Genomic DNA, 24621 nt, shown 5'->3' with positions numbered 1-24621 from the left:
CGTCTCTGAGAGTTCTGGAATCCAGCCCTGCATCTCCACTGTTCACTAACCACATGCTTAAATTTAGCCAAATTCCAAAACCCTTACAAGAAACAGCACATCTTCACGCTGTGTTAGCAGAACAGTGAGTGGGTACAGACCTGCTATGTTACTGTCAAAACTGTGACAAACTTCTTTTAGGCGAAACTAGAAAAAACACAGTTTTCCCAAGGGTGAAACATACTTTTTGACAGGATGTATCAGGTCCGATGTAATTTTCCTGGATTGTCTCTACTTAAGGTGCAATTTCAGGAGCACCAGAGAAAAACAGATTAAGAGTGGTTTACATTTTTCTTTTCCAGAAACAGAAAGCCAGGGGTATCACACTAATTGATTCAAATTCTACTTTGCTAAAATACATATAAGCCTTGACATGCAAACCCTCTGTAGTTTCAATGAGGCTGTAAACTGTATCACTAAAGTTACTCTGAGAGAATATTTCCTTACCTTTAGTGTTTCATTGAATTCTGGATTGGTGCCTGTTCTGATTCTGGTCTTGCGCTTATTATTTCTAGACTTGTCAGGAAGAAGGTATGACTTGACATAACTGTAGATGGTAAAAAAATAAAGAAGTGAAAATAATTCTTGGGAAACATCTACTTTGCAAGAAATGCTCGGGGACATCAGTGAATAAAAGAGGCAAAGGGAATAGGCTAGTGAGTATAAGAGACAGAACCAAAGGGAATGTTGTCTACATAACAGGACACCTTGAAATATAACTCTGGACCTTCAATAAGAGAGAAGCAGTAAAGTCGAGTGGTAAAGGGTGTGGGCTCTGGAGTCAAGCCAGCTGGGTTTGAATCACTCCAGGCCTCACTGGTTTCGGTGAACTCAAGAGCTTACGTATAGCATTGTGAAGATAAAATTAGCTGAGACATACAAGAAGCTGACATATTATACTACTCAATAAATGTAATCTATTATTATGATCAATGGTCTCACAAAATATGGGGTTATTTTCCTCTCCACTCAGATGTCACGACTTCTGATGGGTAGAGTCAATGGCCATGGATGGATGAAGAAAAATGGTGCAAAGAGGAAATGAAAAATAACAACCTGAAATCACAACAGCAATTCTACCCAATACCTTGCCTTGAGCGGTCCCAGGAGTCTCTTGGAGCGAAGCATCATGGCAGACTCAGAAATGTACAAGATTGAAATGGAAAGGATGCTACCAGAGTCCTGAAGCACATCTTCAGGATGGGCTTTAGATGATCCCTTTCCATGCTAGTCTAAATGATGGTATTGGTCCTGAAGCTCTCTGATATTTAGCTGAGGAGGTAAGTGGACCAATCTGTACTCAGAATCCATCTGTGTGTCTAATTTGGAAACAGCTTTGCTGAGTTGTTTACTGAACCTAGGTCATCTTTATGTAGAGAAAAGGTGAACAGCAGGTCTGAGACTGCTCTCCTTAGAAATGCCTGCTTATAAGCTCGGCTCTTGGCTGGCATGTGGGAACCTGGATTTCAGGAGGATTCTCGTCATTCCCAGAACAGATATAAGTGGCTCACTGTGACTGAAATATTTGTGGAAATAATATGGCTTCTGCTGAACCCCTGCTTTCCTTCTGGGAGACTGGGAATTTGTTGTTATATGCCCGGGTGAGTCTCTCAATGAGCTTCCCTGGTAGACAACACTTCACATGTGTTGGCACAATTCGTTGCTGGAGGACTTAAGCACCTTAAGCACATCCCATGTGACTCCACTGAGAAAGGATACTTGGAAGCTTAAGCCTGGATTCTTTAGAACTTTGCCACATATGCCTTTTCCCTTTGCTGATTATGTGTGGAGACCTGGGAGTCCTCCTAGTGAATCATCAGACCTGGCAGTGGTCCTGGGAAGGCATGGCATATCTCTGTACCTAGCTTCTTTCCAATGTGCTATACTCATCCTTGCCCTCCTGGGCTCGTCCCTGAAATCCTGAGAGCTTCAAAATTGCCCTCTCAAGTTGTTCAATTGGGTGAACAGCTTGGTAATTTTCTCTGGAGTGTTTCCCAGAACAAAAATTAACAGGATGCTCTTATACATCCTGGGGTGTGCCAATGTGTCAGCCTTCTATCTCAAAGAGCTGCCTCTGTGTGAACTACAAATCTGTCAGTCCTGAGTCACACTGAGTAATAGCTTTTTAAAAATCTGGGAGTTCCCTGGTCATCTAGTGGTTAGGACTTGGTGCTTTCACTGCCGTGGCCCAGGTTCAATCCCAGGTCGGGGAACTGAGATCCCACAAGCCGTGCAGTGCTGGAATGGAATGGAATAGAATGGAATGGAATGGAATGGAATGGAATGGAATGGAATAGAATGGAATAGAATGGAATAGAATGGAATGGAATAGAATGGAATAGAATAGAATAGAATAGAATGGAATGGAATAGAATGGAATAGAATACAATACAATACAATAAAGTAAAATAGAATAGAATAGAATAAAATAAAATAGAATAGAAATAAAATAAAATAAAAAAGTACAAATCAGGTAACCACAAATGCAACCATTATACATGCACATCAAAGAATATTTAGAAGTTTGGCACAGGAAGAAACTGACGATCAACCTTCTGAATCTAGAGGAATGCTAAGACGCTTCTGAAAAAGAAACACACATGTGACAAACATACATACTCACATATGCAGTGACCGAAATAGTCTAAGGAATATGGTATATGCTTACGCATCTGTCCTCTGTTTCTTTTCATCTCCTATGGCCAGATTTCTGCAATTCTTGACAAAAATGTAGAGCCCGCCAGTTTTGTAGCAGTAGCTGATGTGGAGAAGGATTTCCCCGCTGACCTTCACGTTGCCATAGTCTCCTGTTTCACTGTAAACACTCATCATGCTGTTCAGGCTGGTCTGAAATAAGCAAGATGAAGAGAGGCATCTAGTGTTATGCTAGTGATCTCTTCACAGAGGTTACCTCCCTTCATTCAGTTACAGTTCCCATTGTCTATAACGAGCAGGGAAGTTTAGGGTGAAAGGAAGAAAGCAAAAATCGCTTGTCTTTCTGGTATTGTATAAAATCCAAGCCTGAAAAAGGACAAGAGCTAGGACCATTAGTAAGGAAGTCAGGAAACTTGCTGAGAGGGGAAGCATTATTGTCTTCTCGGGTTAGTGAATACCCTGTGCTCTTTATTCACTGCTTCTAATGAATACAGGGTCATTGAGGCATTTCCCATCATATCTCTTTTCCTCATCCCTGCAGCATTCTCCTTTTTCACTGGTAGACTCAAGGTCCATCTACTTCAAGGTCTAGAATGCATTGACCAGGACAAAGAAAAACTCATTTCCTATTTCTGTGCTAGCGTAAGCCACAAGCTTCTCTCTCTGACATCTACCTAGAGTACCCCATCAGTCTCCGGGAAGCCAGAACTCTAACGGAGCAAGACCCTATGGGGCCTTCCCAGGACAGACCCGCCCCCATATCCTTTGCTATAGCTCCTCTCTGAAGCACCCGGATAAGAGTATCAGATGCACACTTCCTGAGTTGTTTTACAGATGCTAAAACTCCCACCAAACTGGAAGACATTAACTACTTGATGAGCATTAACACGTGGCCCCCAGACCTTCCGGAGCCTAAAGACTGCACACCTTCAACCAGTCAGAGAACTGTGCCCAAGCTGATCACATACCCTGCAACCCCCGTCCCTCACCTGGCCTTTAAAAATGCTTTGCTGAAACCCCTTGGGGAGTTCTGGGGTTTATAGAGCACCAACCACCTGTCCTCCTTATATTGGTGCTCTTACAATCTACACTGTACTTTCCTTCACCACAATCTGGTGTCAGCAGATTGCCTTTACCGTGCCCAGGCGAGCAGACCCAAGTTCGGTTCAGTAACAAAACTGCATCTTTAACAAGGGCATGCCAGGAGAACGTCACATGCCCATAGCTGTCAGGCTCCCCCCTGAGCAGCCGTACAGCCACATGGGTAGTAATAAGACCATGGCTTTGTACGCATCTATAAAATAGCAACTCACAAAACAGAACACTGAAGAAGAAAATAACACAGCAACCAATAAATAAAATTAAAATGTAAAAAGAAACTCTATCCAAATGTACCAGAATGAATGAAGTTTCTGATGACACACTAATAGCAAGAGACATGTTTTAAATTAAATGTAACAAAATTATCCTGTAGTACCAGCAGCACAAACTCTATGTCTTAGCAACACGACTGTCACAAAAGGCCACCTGGAAGGCTTTCAGGAGTGACCCAGGAGTTTCAAAAGCCTGTCTGTGAACCACTGGGAAGGACTATGGTGAGTGCAAAGAGAGTTTAGACTTCCTACTTTTTATACTTTTTTGTTTATACATAAAACAAAAGTCATTACCTTCCTCCAATTGCTCAGAGTAGAGACTGATCAAAAAACAGGAAGTGGGTGATGTGGCTAGTATCTATTCCAAGCTTAAATCAAGGGCAAGGGCAAACCAAGGATTCCATAATTATGTGGAGATTAAAACTTAAAGAAAGCCAGTGAGTGACCTACTTCATCTTTTTTATTCATAAAACAAAACATCAAAATTTTCATGATAGCAAGTGTCTTTGAGCAGTGCTTTGCAAACTTCAATTGCATATAGGTCGGGACTTCCCTGGTGGTCCAGTGGGTAAGACGCCACGCTCCCAATGCAGGGGGCCTGGGTTCGATCCCTAGTCAGGGATCTAGATCCCGCATGCGTGCCGCAACTAAGAGTCCACATGCTGCAGCTAAAGATCCCACTTGCCACAACTAAGACCCGGTGCAGCCAAAATGAATAAATATATATATTTTTAATTGCATACAGGTCACCTAGGGATCTCATTAAAATGATGATTCTGATCTATTCAGTCCCGGGGGGGTCTGAGATTCTGCTTTTCTAACAAACTCCTAGGTCCACAGTTCCCAAACTGTGTGTCTCGGCATCCCAAAGCAGCAGAGCCAACTCACAGGGGCAAAGCAGGATATTTTAAAATTTCAAGGGAAACACAGCGACAACTACCAGACACCATGCAAACTACGAACAGTGGTTCACAGTATTAACATTAAATTCCACCTTATTCTTTTCAATGAAGTCCTACCTACATGAAGCTGAGTTTGGGGCAGTTGCTATGACAAAAAGCAAGTATTGCACAAAAATCAACGGGGAACAGGAAATGAAAATGATGCTACCCAATCAGATTCCAAGATCTGACAAGTCACGTAGTGCCCATCAGGCACGCACATCCCATCAGGGGCTATTTAAGACTGGAATAAAAATATTATTTTTCTTTCAAGTTATGTATATTATTTTTTCAAATGGCTACTAAGTTGTTAGGATCCCAGTACTTATTAAATTTGTTTTTCAAGCTAACTACTTAATAAATGGGCTAGTCAGGTATTACTTTGGGCCTAGGAGTGCTATGAAATTATCACTGAGACACTAGGGGTTCTGTGAGCTGACCGCGTTTTCTAGTCCCTGTCCCAGGTGATACAATACTGCTGGTCCACGGACCATGCATTGAGCTTCAAGCACTTCAAGAATAAGCCTCAACCCCCTCATGTTACATATAAGTAAAGTGTCGCTCACAGAAATTGTTGGCAGTGCCAAGAGACTGTGACATAAAATTCATATTTTATGGCAAGATAAGAAAAATTTAAACATAAAAAATCTTCTTTACCCTTTGGCCTCCTCTCTCCCCACACTGTACATTGTGTATCTGTATTATGCATCGACCAGACCTCCCCCATTGGCAGAAATAACTGCTCAACCATAGAAAGCAACGTTCTCCTAGCATCAATAAGAAACTCAGTAAAAGATAACATTCCTTCTTGCTCTTGTAAGGGGGCATGATGACACTTAGATCTGAATTGTATACACTGTCAATAATACATCATTTAATGTACAGCCCTCTGTCTCAAAAAACTTATGTAACTGTGCCTTGAGTTCACGAGGGTGGAACAGTTCTTGGAGCTTTTGGAGATGCTGTTTCTGGGTTATAATCCCCAACTGGGCTCCAATAAAATTTCCCATTTCTTTCTTAGACCGACTGATTAATTTTTTTGTTGACAACATAAAGCCAAGATTTCGAGATTATTAGTCTGAGGACCTCTCCACCATACCTCACTGCCTCCTTGTATCACTGACTCGTATCTACACCACATTCCTCTGTCGCCACTTCTTCAAAGAGGGTCCTCTGTAAGCATGACATCCATACATAGAAAAGACAGTTTAAGAACCCACAACTGCTGAAGCTTGGGAGAAACTGAAGAAGTTACAGAAATTTTACTACTAACCAAACTTTACGCTCTTAACCAAGCCAATGCTGTGAGTTAAAGAGAGATGTTTACTCTAAAGGTGGCTTGTTCGTGGTAAATCATTTTAGACCATGTATCTTTTCACTGTTCCTCAGATTCTAATGTTTAACAACTGTTCTTTCTTTGGAATACCTGGATTCCGATCATGTTATTTACCTTTTAAAAGAGAACCTCTGGTTAACTGTATACAAGCCAGAAAGAGATAAATGCTGGAAAAATTGCCTACCTAATTAGAGTCCCTGTACCATGAACTTTGTGAAGTGTGGTTGGAAAAAAGGAAAAGCTTGAACACTCACAGTGTCTGAGTCAGCGTCAGGCACACTTAGGTAGGTCCACTTCCTGTCAGAGCCTGCTTGAGAATCCTTTAAGGAAGCCACCCAAAGGTCAAAAGAAAAAAGGGTATTAGAGCAACAGACAGAAATCAGAGAAGCAAAGACAAGACTTGTAGGCATATAGATGGGTATAAGGACACGGGAGCTCCTAAAGCTCTCTCAAAGAAGGGTTCAAACACCAAAGTAAGAAGGGATTTTATTCCGCAGGCAGTGGAAAGCTATGGACTTGATGTGTGAGTAGGAGAGAAACCTACTTGGGTACATGTTTTAGGAAAGTGACTGGCGGTAGAGTAGAGGATAGTTGGGGAGTTGAGAGAATGGTGGCAGGGAAATTTAACAGCTGAGAACTGAGATAATTCATAGGCTTCTGCTGATGAGACCCTGAACTAGGGAGTGATAGGTTTTAAAACACGGGTGAGGGGCTTCCCTGGTGGCGCAGTGGTTGAGAGTCCGCCTGCCGATGCAGGGGACACGGGTTCGTGCCCCGGTCCGGGAAGATCCCACATGCCGCGGAGCGGCTGGGCCCGTGAGCCATGGCCGCTGAGCCTGTGCGTCCGGAGCCTGTGCTCCGCAACGGGAGAGGCCACAGCAGTGAGAGGCCCACGTACCGCAAAAAAAAAAAAAAAAAAAAAAACCCTGGGTGAGGAGAGGTTTTTAAAGTAGGAGAGGGAAGGAATCAGAAGCCTTAGGAAAAGCCACCACAAAATTTGAGTGAAAACTACTCTGTGGACAAAGAGCAAGCAGGAGACTATAATGACTTTTAAATTACTATCACGCGCTTTTGAAGAACATTATTCTCTCCTTTGGAAGCACAGAAAATCACCGGAGGAAGACTCTTCCAGTGCATGCTAGAGAATTGCTTACGGCTGACAGGCCACTTGCTAGACTGTGCGTGTTTGCAGAAAACCGAGAGGACGCTAAGTCATCAATGCCTTCTTCTGTCTCTTCCAAGTAGTCCTAAGGAAGGATGGGAAAAAATTTCAGTGGTTTGGTTTATTTCTTTCCTAGAAAGTCTTTTCACTTAAAAAACCACTTTCTTAAATACTTGAAAAATCAGATACAAATATCTAGAAATCACCCCATTCCTAGGTTTTTCTCTTTTGCCTTCCACTCTGATGGTACCTGAACTGCACCATCAGAGGATTGGGGTCTCCTTCCTAGGGATGCTTGCCTTACGGAAAGGATACGAAATTTGGAATCACACAGACCTCGGCGTTCAATTCCTACCTCCCTGCTCACTAAAATGATTCACTTTGAGCAATGTACTTAAAGTTATTTTTTAATTTAAAAAATTGGGGCACATTTGTGTGTGTGTATATATACCGTCAAAATGGGGAAATGTATCTTGAAAATCTCTCCAATAGAATAAACTATTTTAGATACTAGATTCTTGTCCAAAATCCCAGATTCTACTTTTCTTCTCCCACTGTTTTTTTCCTGGTTATTTAAGTAATACATTTTTATAGCAAAAAGTTTAAGCAATGTAGATAAATTTCAAGTAATATAAAAAACTTATATCTCCACTAACATTAATGATCAAACTTAAAAAATTTTTGATGGTATGGATAGGATACAAACACACACACATACACACACACAAATGGATTATATCATGCATACTTTTTTTTTTTTAAATCATGGACACCTTTCTTTTTTGCTTCTCCTCTCTTCCCTGGCACTCCTCTCACCCCCACATGTGAAACTAATATTTTACACCCTGTTGGAATTACATTCTCTTTTATTTGATGCTCCATATAAGTGAGGTCACACGGTATTCGTCTTTCTGACTTATTTCACTTAGCATAACGCCCTAGAGGTTCATCCATGTTGTTGCGAATGGCAGGATTTTATTCTTTTTTGTAGCTGAATAGTATTCCACTGTATACATATACCACAACTTCTTTACTCATTCATCTATTTACTGATGGACACTTAGGTTGTTTCCATGTTTTGGCTATTGTAAATAATACTGCAATGAACATGGGGGTGCAGATATCTTTACAAGTTAGTGTTTTCATTTTCTTCAGATAAATACTCAGAGGTAGAATTTCTGGAGCATATGGTAGTTCAAAATTTTGCAAATTTTTTTGAGGAACCTCCATACTGATTTCCATAGTGGCTGCACCAATTTACATTCCCACCAACAGTGCACAAGGGTTCCCTTTCCTCCACATCCACACTAACACTTGTTATCGCCAATCTTTCTTTTTTGAATTTTATCTTATTTATATTTTTTATACAGCAGGTTAATAGTTATCTATTTTATACATATTAGTGTATATATGTCAATCCCCATCTCCCAATTCATCCCACCACCACCCCACCCACCTGTTACCTTTTCTAAATTATTCTTTGGCTGTTTCTGTATGTTAGTTGTGAAGACTAATAGGAAGAAATTATTGTATATCCTCACTTCACTCTCAACTCATCCTCACCTCAAAGTGGACAGGTTTGGAACAAGATTGTGCCCTTTCTTCATGATCATTAGACTCTTCCGCACCCAACTTACCAAGTCTTTGTCTGAAGCCCCAGGGACAGACTTGCTTCTTAGGCTTACAGTATCCTCTAAGTCTTCTGTAAATGACCCATTCAAATCTAACTCAGATCGACTCCGGTCTGGAGGAAGGAAAAGGAAAGATGTGAATCATCTTGTTTTGTTAGAAGGGTTCGCTTTTCACTGCGAATGTTTCATCGTTATTCCAATTCTTTCTCGGCATGGGGCATAGACAGTGTCATGAAAGCAACAGAGTCAGTAACTTCGTGCTGTTTATGCTAACATACTTCCATTTTTTTTTCATACTTCCATTTTTTTTCATACTTCCATTTTTTAACAGTATTTTGAAATTTCCTTGGACTGACTTACCAACACTGATGTGTTCATTTCTCCTTTGAGCATAGGAGGGCAAATGCTCTACTATAAAATACTAACGTTTTAAGCTGCTTCTGCTTTGCTCATACACTTTGGAAAACTCTCACAGGATGGGCCCTTAAGCTTACCAAAAAAATAAAACATTAACCATTCTTTATTTAAATATTTAGAGAATCTACTGTGTTTTCATATTTGACATAAAATGCAATGAAATATACAGCAAGTTCCTTTCACACAAAAAGGGAGTGGCTGTAGGGAAACTGAGAGGCAGTTCTATTTCTTTAGGCACCAGAACGTTCTTTCATGAGCAAAATTTCTTGCTTTTAAAAATATAAAGAACAATGCAAAACTCAGTAATGCTGTGGATAGCTTACCAAGACACAGTTTATTTCCATAAAACAGTTCTATGTCAAAGCACTGCTGAGATAGAATAGTGGCTTATAAATGAGAAAGACTGAAGACAGCAAGAGAGCAATTAAGTTTGAAATGATAAATGACACAGAACTGCTTAGCGTAGCACCTGACACAGAGTATGTACTCCAAACACAGGAGCTATTGAGTAGAAGTAGTAGAAATGCACTCTATGAGGTTGGCTACTTTAAAATTTTTCATTTAACGGGTGAACCGATTGTCTAGTCCTGAACAAAATGCAACAATAAGCATAAACATTTAGACAACCCTTCAGAGCTACCTAGCTGGGAGAGACTCTCCAACTCAGCACAGAGAATCCAGCCTTGGGCTTTAGGTAAATATCATCAAGTAAGTGGCAATTTCTTTCTGTTGAGGATTTTGTCATGATTTCCAATCTACACGTGGGACACAAACTTCCTAATTATGACATGTTTCTCTAAAGAGTTTCCTTATTCGTAGGTAATAAAATCGCAACATAAATAATCTCTGCTTCACAGGGTTGTTGTGATACTGAAGTGAAATGATACTTTTGAAGGTGTCATACAAATGAAAAGGGTTATTAATAATCCCTTAACGTTGCTTGCAAAGAACTCTATTTAAACCATGGAATAATGATTAATCTGTCAAGATACAGGGCACTTCTGACGCCCATATCAATGGAACTATCATTGTCTTGAACTCTGGGCATGTGTCTTTATCTTTCGTATCAAATGGGCCAGCTGTATTTCCTGCACTCCTCCACTGACATTTGGTATAGCTCGGACACCTGGCAGTGATGACTGTATACTGTATACTCCCGCCAAATCCAAGACTCATGGATTTTGCATGGAATGCAAGAGGCTTTTCAGCAGTTCTTATGGAGTGGGCCTCCCTCCATGAATGATTATTTTCTAAGGCATGAAACATCCATTTAATGCCACACAAGGGAGTCAACTCCACCCGATTTATTCATGTTTACAACACAGTAGTCATGTGGCAAATACCCACCTGAGGAGAGGGAGGCCGTGGACACTGCTATGGAAGGTGCGCCGGAAGTTTTTCGGTGATGACTCTTCGTGTGATCCTCAGAGGTGCTTTCAGTGGCAGCCAAATCCATGGAATTTTCAAAACCGTGTTCCTTCTCACAAAGTAGAAATGAAAAAAAAAAAACCCAAACCCGTTAGATTGACTGTAACTGACTTCCAAATCCTTCCATATAAATATATACCAGTATAACCGCATCTATGTCTATTACTCTTCAGGAGGAGCAAGCTGATATCTGGAGTCCATATAACTCTAAAACTTACTATCAATAATTACTCTCTAAAATATATACTAAGAGGTTTGCTAACTAGCACAAAAGGTGTTTGAAATAATTATTCATTGACAAAATGAGTGAGTGTTCTAACATATGGTTAGCAGGAAAGTTGGTATTAATACAAGTAGCTCCAAAATTAAACGAACTATGTATAAGAATCTGGCAAGCTTCATAGCCTCAGAGTAGTGCTCAGGGTTAGAACTCTGTTTGGTCCCACATTTGTCCTCACGGTCAACACGTTCTCTCCTCAACCACCCCTTCCTTCCAGCACCCCTCACTTAACAGAAGACCATGCCACCTTTCTCATCTAGTAAGCTGGATGATCAGAACATGGTCGCTTACGTCATTATGAGAATGAAATTTCATGCAAGGCACTTACTAAAGTTCATGAAAGGATAAAGAATGGGGACTTCCCCAGCTTACAGGACTAGGTGATTTATTTTATTTTTTTTGGAACCTGCTTGCTAATACACGCTTGTGCACGTGACAGAATTCAGACACTTACTTTCATTATAAAGGAAAATTCTGTCCCGACTTTGCCTGTGCCCACAGGGGCTTCACAACTGCATCATTCCAAATTTGCTTGAGTTTTGAAAAACTAATTTTGGGCTTCTGAGAACTGGGCTGAGGTTAAGTTTCCATGAAAATGATACCACGGTGTGATAATGATCGAACCTAGGAGAGACTCTTTCGTTCCCCCTTCAAAAGTCCTACAGAAAGGCATTCCCTTCTTGTCGCCCTATCTTTACCCCATACCTTAGACACTGAGGAGATGTTAATGAACTCATTCGGGAAAGATGGAACTCTCACTTCCTTAGCATGCAAATCAATGCAGCTTCAATATAGACTGGTTTTGATCTTTGAGTATCCTCCAACACATACTACCTGTAGCAGGAGGAATCTGGCTCCTAACTTTTCTAATTGCTACAGACCACTAAGGTTTATCAAAAGGCTGTGATGGAGGTCAAAAGGATAGGTCCGTTTTCAACACCTCTTCAAAAAGTTGGTCACACATGGATTTCTCCAAAGAAGCGAAACCAACTTGCAATTACGTTGACAGCAAATTTTCGAACTGGCACCCTGCAGTATCATTAATATTGAGCACTAACGGGCCAATTAATATTGTACAGTGATGAACATGTAACACATACCCTGAAGATTCAGGATGTGAAGCCTAAAATTAATAAGTTACATCACAGCAGAGGACAGGTTAGAGACTTTCATGTTCTAAGAGTTTTCCATTTTAAAAATGTACTTCTCACATACTAAGGCAGACAAGAACACTGAAACAAAGAGATGCTGAGAAATGGGAGAAATTGAGAAGCTGTGACCTCGATCGTCATCTAATTCTACATAGGTCTTCCCTTCATCATGAAAGAGCAAACCTGTTTCATAAAGTACTGTGCTGTATTAAGTCTATTCAACAGAAAATATTTCTCTTTGTGTCTCTTTTTGTCTTAGAAAAGACCACCTAGATCAGCTAGAATGCAAAAGTGAGATCAATATAGACACTGCCTATATATATGTATGTATACACGGTTGCAGGGAATTTCTGTTAGGGAAATCTAGGTGTTGCTTAATAAAGTATTCTTGTATTTGCAGCAACATGGATACAACTAGAGATTATCATACTAAGTGAAGTCAGAAAGATAAATACCATATGATATCACTTATATATGAAATCTAAAATATGACACAAATGAACCTACCTATGAAACAGAAACAGACTTACAGACATAGAGAACAGACTTATAGTTGCCAAGGGGGAGGGGGTTGGGGGAGGGATGGACTAGGAGTTTGGGGTTAGCAGATGTAAGCTCTTACATATAGAATGGATAAACAACAAGGTCCTACTGTACAGCACAGAGAACTATAGCCAGTATCCTACAACAAAGCATAATGGCTATTCGGGGTCTTCTGTGTTTCCATACAAATTGTGAAATTTTTTGCTCTAGTTCTGTGAAAAATGCCAGTGGTAGTTTGATAGGGATTGCACTGAATCTGTAGATTGCTTTGGGTAGTGTAGTCATTTTCACAATGTTGATTCTTCCAATCCAAGAACATGGTATATCCGTTTTTCTTTCTCAAGACAGCCAAAGCAATCTTGAGAAAGAAAAACGGAGCTGGAGGAATCAGACTCCATGACTTCAGACTATACTACAAAGCTACAGTCATCAAGACAGTATGGTACTGGCACAAAAACAGAAATATAGATCAATGGAACAGGAAAGAAAGCCCAGAGATAAACCCACGCACATATGGTCACCTTATTTTTGATAAAGGAGGCAAGAATATACAATGGAGAAAAGACAGCCTCTTCAATAAGTGGTGCTGGGAAAACTGGACAGCTACATGTAAAAGAATGAAATTAGAACACTTCCTAACACCATACACAAAAATAAACTCAAAATGGATTAAAGACCTAAATGTAAGGCCAGACACTATCAAACTCTTAGAGGAAAACATAGGCACAACACTCTATGACATAAATCACAGCAAGATGCTTTTTGACCCACCTCCTAGAGAAATGGAAATAAAAATAAACAAATGGGACCTAATGAAACTTAAAAGCTTTTGCACAGCAAAGGAAACCATAAACAAGACCAAAAGACAACCCTCAGAATGGGAGAAAATATTTGCAAATGAAGCAATTGACAAAGGATTAATCTCCAAAATTTACAAGCAGCTCACGCAGCTCAGTATCAAAAAACAAACAACGCAATCCAAAAATGGGCAGAAGACCTAAATAGACATTTCTCCAAAGAAGATATACAGATTGCCAACAAACACATGAAAGAATGCTCAACATCACTAATCCTTAGAGAAATGCAAATCAAAACTACAACGAGGTATCACTGCACACCAGTCAGAATGGCCATCATCAAAAAATCTAGAAACAATAAATGCTGGAGAGGGTGTGGAGAAAAGGGAACCCTCTCGCACTGTTGGTGGGAATGTAAATTGATACAGCCGTTATGGAGAACAGTATGGAGGTTCCTTAAAAAACTAAAAATAGAACTACCGTATGACCCAGCAATCCCACTACTGGGCATATACCCTGAGAAAACCGTAATTCAACAAGAGACATGTACCACAATGTTCACTGCAGCTCTATTTACAACAGCCAGGACATGGAAGCAACCTAAGTGTCCATCGACAGATGAATGGGTAAAGAAGACGTGGCACATATATACAATGGGATATTACTCAGCCATAAAAAGAAACGAAATTGAGTTATTTGTAGTGAGGTGGATGGACCTAGAGTTTGTCATATAGAGCGAAGTAAGTCTGAAAGAGAAAAACAAATACCGTATGCTAACACATATATATGGAATCTAAAAAAAAAAAGATTCTGAAGAACGTAGGGGCAGGACAGGAATAAAGACGCAAATGTAGAGAATGGACTTGAGGACACGGGGACGGGGAAGGGTAAGCTGGGATAAAGTGAGAGAGTGGCACGGGCGTATATACACTACCAAGTGTAAAATAGATGGCTAGTGGGAAGCAGCTACATGGCACAGGGATATCAGCTCGGTGCTTTGTGACCACCTAGAGGGGTGGGATAGGGAGGGTGGGAGGGAGACGCACGAGGGAGGAGATATGGGGATGTATGTATATGTATAGCTGATTCACTTTGTTATACACTAGAAACTAACACACATTGTAAAGCAATTATACTCCAATAAAGATGTTAAAAAAAAACGTATAATGGGAAAGAATAAAAAAAAGTATATATGTATAACTAAATCACTGTGCTGTCCAGCAGAAATTAACACAACGTTGTAAATCAACCATACTTCAATAAAATAAAAAAATAAAGAAATATTCATGTAAAGGCTGTTAGTTTTGAGGGTACTAGCACATGACAAGGGTGATTCCCTCCCACCCCCATCCCGCCAATGACGGTACTTAGGAAGGTAAGCCTTGTTTTGAGAACGAACTTGACTAACTTACTAGTTACTGGACTGATAGTCTGCTGCTACCCATGGGTACAGCTGTACCAGCTGTTCAATTTTTTTAAATACTTCTGTATCAGTTGGTAAACAGAGCTACTCCCAGTCCATCTCCCCTTCCCTGTGCTCCCCTCCTCCACAACCGTAGTTCTCCCCGCAATCCAGGATACTGCACGGCATGGAAGGGCCCCCAGGATGCTGCCCAACCTTGCGCCAGGGTCTGTTCTGATGGCTCAGTGCCCATGCCATACCAGTTGCTAAATGTTTTGAATACCATTCCTTGTTAGGTTGCCAAAGCAGTGAGTGTAATCACCAACTGTGCGCGCCCTTTTCTGGACGTACTGCTTGCTAAGCTTAGTATAAATATTGATAAAAGTTTAAATATGCCTTTTATCTTATCAGCAAATTTAGACTATAAGTATTTAAAGACACTTATTCATTATTATTCAATCTGTCTGAATGCCTTTTGGCTCTTCCTTAAAAATATCTATATTTGGATGCTCACAACCTCCATGTCTATCTCCCTGTTCCAAAGCTCAGTTTCTTGCCTGCAGTAATGCGATGGCCTCCTTCTTAACTGGCCTTCTGGCTTCCACTCTTATTTCCCTACAGCTGCTTCTCAGAAAAGCCCCCAGTTCCTGTATAAACAGAAGCCAGATGATCTCACTGGTCTGCTGAAAACCCTTCAACTGCCCCCGTCTTATCCAGAGTAAATGCCAAAGTGCATACGGTGGTCTCCAAGACCCTACCTGGCCCTACTACCCCTCTGAACTCATTTCCTAGTACTCCTCCCTTCATTCACTCACAACAGCCACGCTGGCCTCCTTGTTTGTCCTTGAACACACCAGGTATGCTCTCACCTCAGGATCTTTGCACTGGCTGCTCCTCCAGGGGCATTAGAGATCTTTTCCACGCTGATGAAGTAAGGGCACTGACTATGCAAGATGGAGGTCAGCCATAAAGTGACTGGAACAACCTTCCTGTAATGTACTTGCTGAATATCAGTGCTGTCCCAGCATGGATGAAAACCTTGCCCCAGACTCCTGCATGGCTAATTCTTCCACTTCCTTCAAGTCTTTGCTTGACCAGGGCTTGGCATATAGTAGGCCCTCATTAAATACTGGCTGAATCAAAGGATTGTAGTTTGTATATAAAGATTTCTTAAATATAGATGTCAGCTATATATATGGAGTTTCCTGCTTAATCAAAAAATCTAGATGTTCATTCATTCAAAAGGACAGCTTACACACACACACACACACACACGCACACACACGCACACACACTATGCGATTTAAGTCTCCATTATGTGTTTATTTTAATGGATGTATAGAAAAGAAAACGATAAAAATATTTGAAGAGTCTAGGTTTCCTAATTTTAACTGGTTTGGAAAATTTTTAGAACAGTCAAGATCTTGACAAGCAACGTGGAAGATCAAAATCAGAGACTGCTGAACATTATTTATATTTTATTGAAACCGCATAGCCGTCGATACCCCCATCAAACAAATTCCACCTTTGAACCTGCTCTTTCCCTTTCCTTCTCACCTGAGGCCTCCTGCCAGGAGCTAAGGATGCAGGAGGTTCAGTCCTGATAAAGAAGCATCTGTGTTAAACAAGATAAACAACATGGTCTCAGGTACAGAGAGCTGAAGCCCAGCCATGCCATGGTGGTGAGGCTTAGTCCCAGAAGGGGGAGTGTTCCTTCACATCCGTGTACTTACTCGACTGCTGACTGAGGTCACGCTGCGTGTGCTTGGCGCCGGTGACCTCTGAGTGACTGGGGTCACACCACTGCTCCGGATGCTCTTTGGAGTTCCAGGACCAGCTTCCTGCTCGTTGGAACCTGATGAGCCAGTGCTTCCCCTAAGTGCGAAAGAATATTCTGACTTTAAAATGGAAGCAGAGCAGCGACGAAAGACACAGTCAGGGAGAAGCTTCCAAGAAAACAATGGCAACACGCGAACACCTTCAGGGGCTCATGTGGTTCAACGTCATTTGTCTGACTCCAGGGTCTTCGTAATTGAACTTACCTCTCCACCCTTTTTTCTTCCCACTGCTCACCAGCACACTCCCAGCCAGCCCAGGTTCCCTACAATTTTTTCAGCTTACCATGCTCGTGCTCATGCTTCCACTTCTAAGGCTTTTGCTCACGTTCTCCCCACCTGAAACGCCCTATTTGCCATTCTCTGTTTATCCAAATCTTCCCCATCCTTCAAGGGCCAAATGAAGTCCAGCCTCCCCAGTCATGCCTTCCCTGTCTATCACAGGCCTTGTCAACCTCTGCTCTACTCAATTTCTGGTAATTTACAGTCTTTGCCAAACTATGTAGAAGTTGCCTACACAATGTCTTGTTTGGTCTTTAACAGATACGTGGGCATTGGCGCCTCTTTCAACTGTGACCTCCTTGGGGACAGAGTTGATGATATATTTATCATGATATCTCTAGCAGCTTCACAATATCTTGGTGCACAGGAAGCACTCGGTACCTATGTAATCAAAGATTGGCAATTATATTTTCTCAGTGTTGTTTTTAGTGACTGACTCATGGCGCACACTTAATGAATGTAGGATAAAAATAATGACATTTTGTAAATGGGTTTGATTCACTTTCATGTTTGCTAAACCTGATTCAATGCCATTCAATAATGATTAATGAAAAAACAGTTCCTGCCTGGAGGTGATCACAATTTTCTTATTAAATGGAGCTTCGTAAGTAAATAAGTTTTGACAAATTAGTTTAAGAGAAGTGTTTCTTCTTCTTTTATTCTTTGTTCTCAGTGAGTACAAAATATGCTAAATGGGAAGATATAACCCCTTATGAATTTCACTCTTTCAGTTACTATTTTAATAAGTTATAAGTGCACCTATAATAATAAACATCTTCTTGTTAAAGCACAATAGTGATTAGCGCTCACAGTTGAGCCCATAAGAGGAGAGACTTATAGGAATAAAGGAAGGGGACTTTTTAAAAAGAATGATGGCGCACGGGTCATTACTAGAAGATAAATCTGGCAGAAGAAAGAATCAGCAATGACCAGCGGAGTTGTCAACCACAGCTTGTAAGTGTTTTCAAGGCTCTGCACCAGAGAAACCACCAAAACCAAATATATCCTAATTGATACGAGCAGCCACCAACGCTCTCGATAATTATGCAAATAGCAGCTGCATTTACTGAGTATTTTCTAGGTGGTTGACACTCCCCATTCTGCAACATCCGTGTTAAAAAAAAAAAAAGGGATTAACATCCCTATTTTGAAGATAAAGAAACTGAGTCTTGGAGAGGTTAAGCAATTACTCCATACATGCATGCGTGTGTGTGCATACACGACAGAGTTAGTATATGACAAAGTCAGGATAAAAACAGAATTGTCTGCTTATCCAAAGCCTACACTCATGCTCATGCTAGTTTCTCACACTGCTTATTCATCATTTCACCGAGATCAAACTGTCACAACCAGGCAGGTTCTACATGGACGGAATGTAGAAGAAGGATGCTATCAAGAAGAAGATAACGAAAGGATCAGAGACCTGAGAGTTTGTTTCTTACAATCTGATTAAGAGAGCTAGGAAAGTTTTCTGGGTAGTAGTCCTTCGATACTACACAGAAACAGAGCCTGCTGCTTCTTTCTAGAAGCAGTACTTTGAATAAATTACAGTACTGTGGACTCTGCTCAGGAGGGGTCTATGACTGTGTCTTTTGAGTCTAACAACAAGAAAATAAAATTTTGTGACTAAGTACATTGATACAATTTGAAATTCTCAGTTCCTTGGTGATTACCTGAGTCCTCCTATCTCGGGTGCTACAGTTCTACATTTGACAACAGTTAAATATATTCATACCTTTCCCAAGTGATGCTACTCATTCTCAGAAGTCCAACTTAGAAGGGTCTTAGAGACCTACCCAGTGATCCTGCCCTGTGTTCATAGGTTCTCTACTCTTATAACAATACTACCACAAAAATCTCTCTCCCTCCTGTTTTAGGTAAAATCTCCTTAAAAAATTAAGGCTAGGACTGAATCTTGCAGAAAGGAGCCCAGACGTTATGATCCAAGGGGATTTATGTGGGTATTTCTGCTTGTGTCTGTGCTGAAGGTCCTCTCAGACCCAGGTAGTTTTGGAAACGTCCCCATCACGGATTAGCCTTGCTAGGACCCAAAGTCCTACTTATGTGGAAGCTCTGGCGGAAGTTGATTAATTGTGGTGATGACATTCAAGAGGCTATCCTGTAATAAGGAAAAGAGTCTTGGGATCATAAGCCAGCTACTGGAAACTACTGTTGCCAGAAGCATTATCTCAAAAATGGCATATACTTTCACATTTATCCCTGACATTCACTGTGAGCTTCTTAAAAATATTTTCCTCTCAGTTGAATGTTTCAGTTGATTAAACTAGAAAAGACTTAGTCTAATGAGGCGGAATATCATAAATATTTGGGTGCCAACTCTTTTAGACATCATGTAAAATCTGACATAAAATACATGAATCTTCACCTCTTAAATAGAAAGAGGATAAAAGCTTCCTCAAGCCTAAATTAGAGAAATTTAAAGTTCAATTAAGAAAGAGCTATTTCTGATCCCGATATCTTGTTACTGATATTTAAATTAGAAGTATTAGAAATCAGTGCTACCAAACCTTGAAGCTGAACTCGGCTTAGGGGGAAACCGACAAGAAAAAGATACATTTATCTCGTTCTAATAGGGCCCGAAGTATGGGGAATATGACACTGTCTGGGGAGCTTGGAAATTCTGAGTTACTTGAAAAACACATTCCCTAGGGTAAAAAAGAGTGTCATTTACTTTAGCTTATGAGATGCTTTTTAAAAGCCTTCTGTTTTGTTATCTCTAATTTTATGCTGGCCCAAAACCTTGAAAATGGCTTCCTAGATATATCCATTTCTAGATAAAGAATCCAAGGATAGGGGACAGAGACTCTAATTTAACGAGTCGCCTTTCTGGTTTACAGAGAAGTCTCCCAGGAGTTGGAGCCCGGAAAGAATTTCCCAGGATTCAACCTTCCCAGAGCAGGCTGACAAGGTTGAGCCTGTGCCTACCTGGGTAAATGAATGCTCCCCTAACGACCAGCCGAAGGCAGCATTAACCTGAGAGATACGACACTCGCTGGGACAATGAGGCTAGGGCGTAACATGACAGAGAGGTGGCATGACATTCGTTCTGCAGTTTACGCGCTGTCCTAACTTCTTTTGGTTATTTCGGATCTGAAATAAGTATGGAAGGGACAGGCAAGGGAGGTTGTACTTAGAAAGTGACGCGAGCCTGTTAAATGGGAAAGAGGTGTTAAAAAGGAGAAACAAAAGGGAAAAAAGCTGTACGTGGCTCGACCTTCCAGTTTTTGGTGATCCCCAAATGCAATGTCTTTGTCAACACCGTCTTATGTGAGCTGGGTGGCCCTCACCCTTGGTTGCACATCGCAAACATCCGGGGAGGTTTGAAACATCCCGATGCCCAGGCCACACCCAAGACTAACCACATCAGAGCCTCTGGGCACGGGATCTAGGCATCCGTGTGTTTTACCGCGGCTCCCGCGTCCCCTACCACCAGCCAAAGCTGACAAACACTGGCCTAAACTGTGGATGACTTTAAATTCATTGATCTCAGGCGTCTCTCCAACCGCCTTGTCGTTTCCTCGCACAGCACGACTTTCTTCGCATCAAGAGAGCGGAGCCGTCCTCACAGCTTAGATTGTGAGGAACGGAAGGACGCTTTCTGTGTCAGTGAGCGGATGTATGGCATCAGGGGTCAGCAAGCTATGGCCCCTGTATCGAACTGGCCCACCACCTGTTCTTGTAGAGCCCACGAGCTAAGAGTGGTTTTACATTTTCAAGTGGTTGGGGAAAAAAAAAAACCCCAAAACTCAAAGAGTATTTTGTGATGTGAAAATTATGTGAAGCTCACGTTTCAGTGCCCATAAATAAACTTTTATTGCAATGCAGGCATGCACAGTCACTTGTTTTGTGTTCAGCTGCTTTCACGCGCCTGCCAACTACAAATTGGCGCTTGCCATCTGCCTCTACAAGGATGACGTCACTAACCACTGCAGGCACTGATCTCCAACACCCCCTGAAAGGAATTCAAGGTGGAGATCAGGAATGAGGCCCTCTGTGCTCTGGGAAAAACTGGCAGAACAGCTCTTCAGAGAGTTAGATATTTTCAGGAGAAGATTTGATGAGCCCAATTCTTGCATCTCTTTGTATCTAGGAAAGCACTAGAATCCTTCATGGTGACGTCTGCTCCTCGTGACTAGCAGCCAGCCTCTGCCAACATGTGCGCTTCACTGCACGTCCCCCTTCCCTAAAGTCACACAGTACCCTGACCTTCCGCCTGCCTCTCTGCAGCACTTCCTCAGAGCTCTCTGAAATGCCGTCTCCAAGACGACAGACCTCATTTTGCCCCCAGTAAAACTTAACTCACAACTCTCAGGTTGTGCACTTTTTTTCAGTCGACGCTACAACAGCACAGTGAGTAGTTGAGACAGAGACCATCTGGCTCACAAAGCCAAAAAATATTAACTATCTGTACCTTTACAGAAAAGTTTGTCGGCCCCTGTGTGTGTGTGTGCCTGACTACACAGGCACACACACACACAGGTGTGTGTGTCTCCATTTAAAAACCAAACTCTTTGGAGAGGTCAACACACCCCAAAGGAATGAATTTCTGGTACTGGGTGGGGGTGTGTGTGTGTGTGTGTGTGTGTGTGTGTGTGTGTGTGTGTTATACTTAGGCACAAATGAACCATCCTAAGAGCTCTTGAACTCTGAATTAGAGAAGCAGATAAAAATGGAAGAAGTGGAAATTCATTAAGCAGTTTCTCTAGCTGCAGTTTCCTCTGAAGCCACTAGCTTTCTGTGGCTGAATTACACGTATTTTCCTTCCTTTTCCTTTTTGGAGAAAGGACAAATATAATACAATGTGGTAGGTGCTCAGTGAAATCCTGTTCGATGAATCTTAGTGTTAAGTATATAAAGAGGCTTTACCATTTGATTTACTAAAACAAAAGCTGATTTGTTTGATGGTTTTTAAATGTTTACGGTTTCCTCAATGAATCTGTTTCCTTTAAAAAGACTCTCTAAAATGGAGCAGACAGTCATTATGAGGGAAGGACTCTGGGTATGAGGGAAAAGAAAATTAAGAACAGGTAGAACTCGCAGTCTGATAATATTTTGGTCGTTTACAATCACAACAAAATTCTGTTCCCATGTCTAGTTTCTAAAGAATGGCTGGGGCTTCCCTGGTGGCGCAGTGGTTGAGAGTCCGCCTGCTGATGCAGGGGACACGGGTTCGTGCCCCGGTCCGGGAAGATCCCACATGCCGCGGAGCAGCTGGGCCCGTGAGCCATGGCCTCTGAGCCTGCACGTCCGGAGCACAGGCTCCGCAACGGGAGAGGCCACAACAGTGAGAGGCCCGCGTACCGCAAAAAAACAAACAAACAAAAAAAGAATGGCTGGAAGCCAGTTGGAGGGGAGGCCAGCAGCCATGCAAAACTTTGGGTGGACGAGAAGTCAGAGCAAGAAAACCAAGTGCCCTCCCCCGCTAGACAGCAAGGAAAGCAAGTGTTTAGCTGAACTTAGCTTTCAGCAACTAAATGGAACAAGCACTTACTCTGTACTTAGTAGTTCGGATTTGCTAAACTCTTGTTCTACCTGTAATGCTATGTTGTTTATAAGAAAAAAGTTACCAAGGAATCCAAAGCCATCCATATCCTGGTCCAATGAAGCTCTCCATCTCATCTCTTGTAAACCACATTTCAATTTTACACTCTAAAAACCCTGAACTGTTTGTTTTCTAGCACATGCAAAATTGCTTTATGCCTCTTTTCCTTTGCACTTTCTAGTTCCTCTATCTAGAATGTTCTTCTTACCTCTCTTCACCTGGCCAAGTCCTCCTCACGCCTTCAAACTGCTTAGGGGCCATCTGCGTGAAGCTTCCCTGAATCCTCTGGAAGGTTAAATGCCTATCTCTGGTTTTCCCATAGCACACAGGTATCTTTTTAGCATGATACCATACTGTCTTGAAGTTATTTGTTTAGTCATCCCAACCTTCCCTGCCAAATTGGAAGTTCACGAAAGGGTGGAAAAGTAGCATTAACTAAGATCGTCCACATTTACCACCTGGCATATAGTACTAGGCTAATAATGTTGGCAGAGCTTTGTGTTGAATTCATTTGTATAAATAAAATGCATAGGTGGGAAACAACTGGAGAAATGACAAGATAACAAGGAGGCGGCTTCCGGCTTACAATCATCTGGCCACAAGGATGAGCAAGTCAAAAACCCAGTTTAGTTCAACCTAAGTATAGTGTCAAGGGTCTGGCTGAACTCCCGATCTCCATACTGCCTCACATTATTGACGTTATAATAAGGAACGTCTCGGGCTTCCCTGGTGGCGCAGTGGTTGAGAGTCCACCTGCCGATGCAGGAGACACGGGTTCGTGTCCCGGTCCGGGAAGATCCCACATGCTACGGAGCGGCTGGGCCCGTGAGCCATGGCCGCTGAGCCTGCGCGTCCGGAGCCTGTGCTCCGCAACGGGAGAGGCCACAGCAGTGAGAGGCCCGTGTACCGAAAAACAAACAAACAAAAAAAAAACGCAGAACAAGGTCATCATTAATAATTAGAAGTTTCCTATCAGTCCTCTTTCTTCTTTAAATCATATTTCCAGTCCACTTCCCCAAAGAGCTGTATCCTAATGTAATACACATTTATGCTATAAAGTCTTTTATTAATCATTCTGTCATACTTCTATATGACAAATACACCCATATGGTTTTAAATTCAATTTTTAAAACAATTTTCTGTGACTATAAGGTTGTCAGTATTTTTAAAAATCCTTTAGATTGAGTTATAGCTACAATCATTAATAATAAAGATACTTAGTAATAACCAAATTGCTTAAATATATGTAACTTTTGGTAAATAATTATTAAACATACCCAGTAGATTTTTGGAAATGAATCTATGAATGAGATGGCTGAGTAAGTGTATGATGGTACCTTGATTAAAGGAGGATTTCAGTCATTAATATTTTGAATTCTGTTTCGATTTGGCATAAATGTGTCTTAGAGGAAAACAGAGGCAAAACACTCTATGACATAAATCACAGCAAGATCCTTTTTGACCCACCTCCTACAGAAATGGAAAGAGAAACAAAAATAAACAAATGGGACCTAATGAAACTTCAAAGCTTTTGCACAGCAAAGGAAACGATAAACAAGACCAAAAGACAACACTCAGAATGGGAGAAAATATTTGCAAATGAAGCAACTGACAAAGGATTAATCTCCAAAATTTACAAGCAGCTCATGCAGCTCAATAACAAAAAAACAAACAACCCAATCCAAAAATGGGCAGAAGACCTAAACAGACATTTCTCCAAAGAAGATATACAGATTGCCAACAAACACATGAAAGAATGCTCAACATCATTAATCATTAGAGAAAT

General features: G+C 41.3%; 1 protein-coding gene across 5 annotated transcripts in view; it reads right to left on the bottom strand.

Annotated features, from left to right (window-relative positions):
• The window catches only part of SYTL5 (synaptotagmin like 5), a 235472-nt gene that overhangs the window by 46905 nt on the left and 163946 nt on the right, over positions 1-24621 (bottom strand). For 4 of the 5 annotated variants that reach the window (XM_027091242.1, XM_027091241.1, XM_027091239.1 and 1 more), the window contains exons 7-12: positions 16889-17030; positions 10902-11034; positions 9144-9250; positions 7499-7591; positions 2708-2886; positions 487-586 (exon numbers count right to left, since the gene is read on the bottom strand). In XM_027091242.1, the coding sequence (XP_026947043.1) occupies positions 487-586; positions 2708-2886; positions 7499-7591; positions 9144-9250; positions 10902-11034; positions 16889-17030 (754 nt within the window). The remainder of the gene's footprint in view (positions 1-486; positions 587-2707; positions 2887-7498; positions 7592-9143; positions 9251-10901; positions 11035-16888; positions 17031-24621) is intronic. The other variant, XM_027091243.1, reaches the window with a different exon arrangement.

Source organism: Aethalodelphis obliquidens, unplaced genomic scaffold, assembly GCF_003676395.1.
Source record: "Aethalodelphis obliquidens isolate GAN/ISIS:26980383/991018 unplaced genomic scaffold, ASM367639v1 scaffold71, whole genome shotgun sequence".
NCBI lineage: Eukaryota > Metazoa > Chordata > Mammalia > Artiodactyla > Delphinidae > Aethalodelphis > Aethalodelphis obliquidens.
Note: the sequence above shows the minus strand (reverse complement) of the source record. Positions and strands in the feature narration are given on the sequence as shown.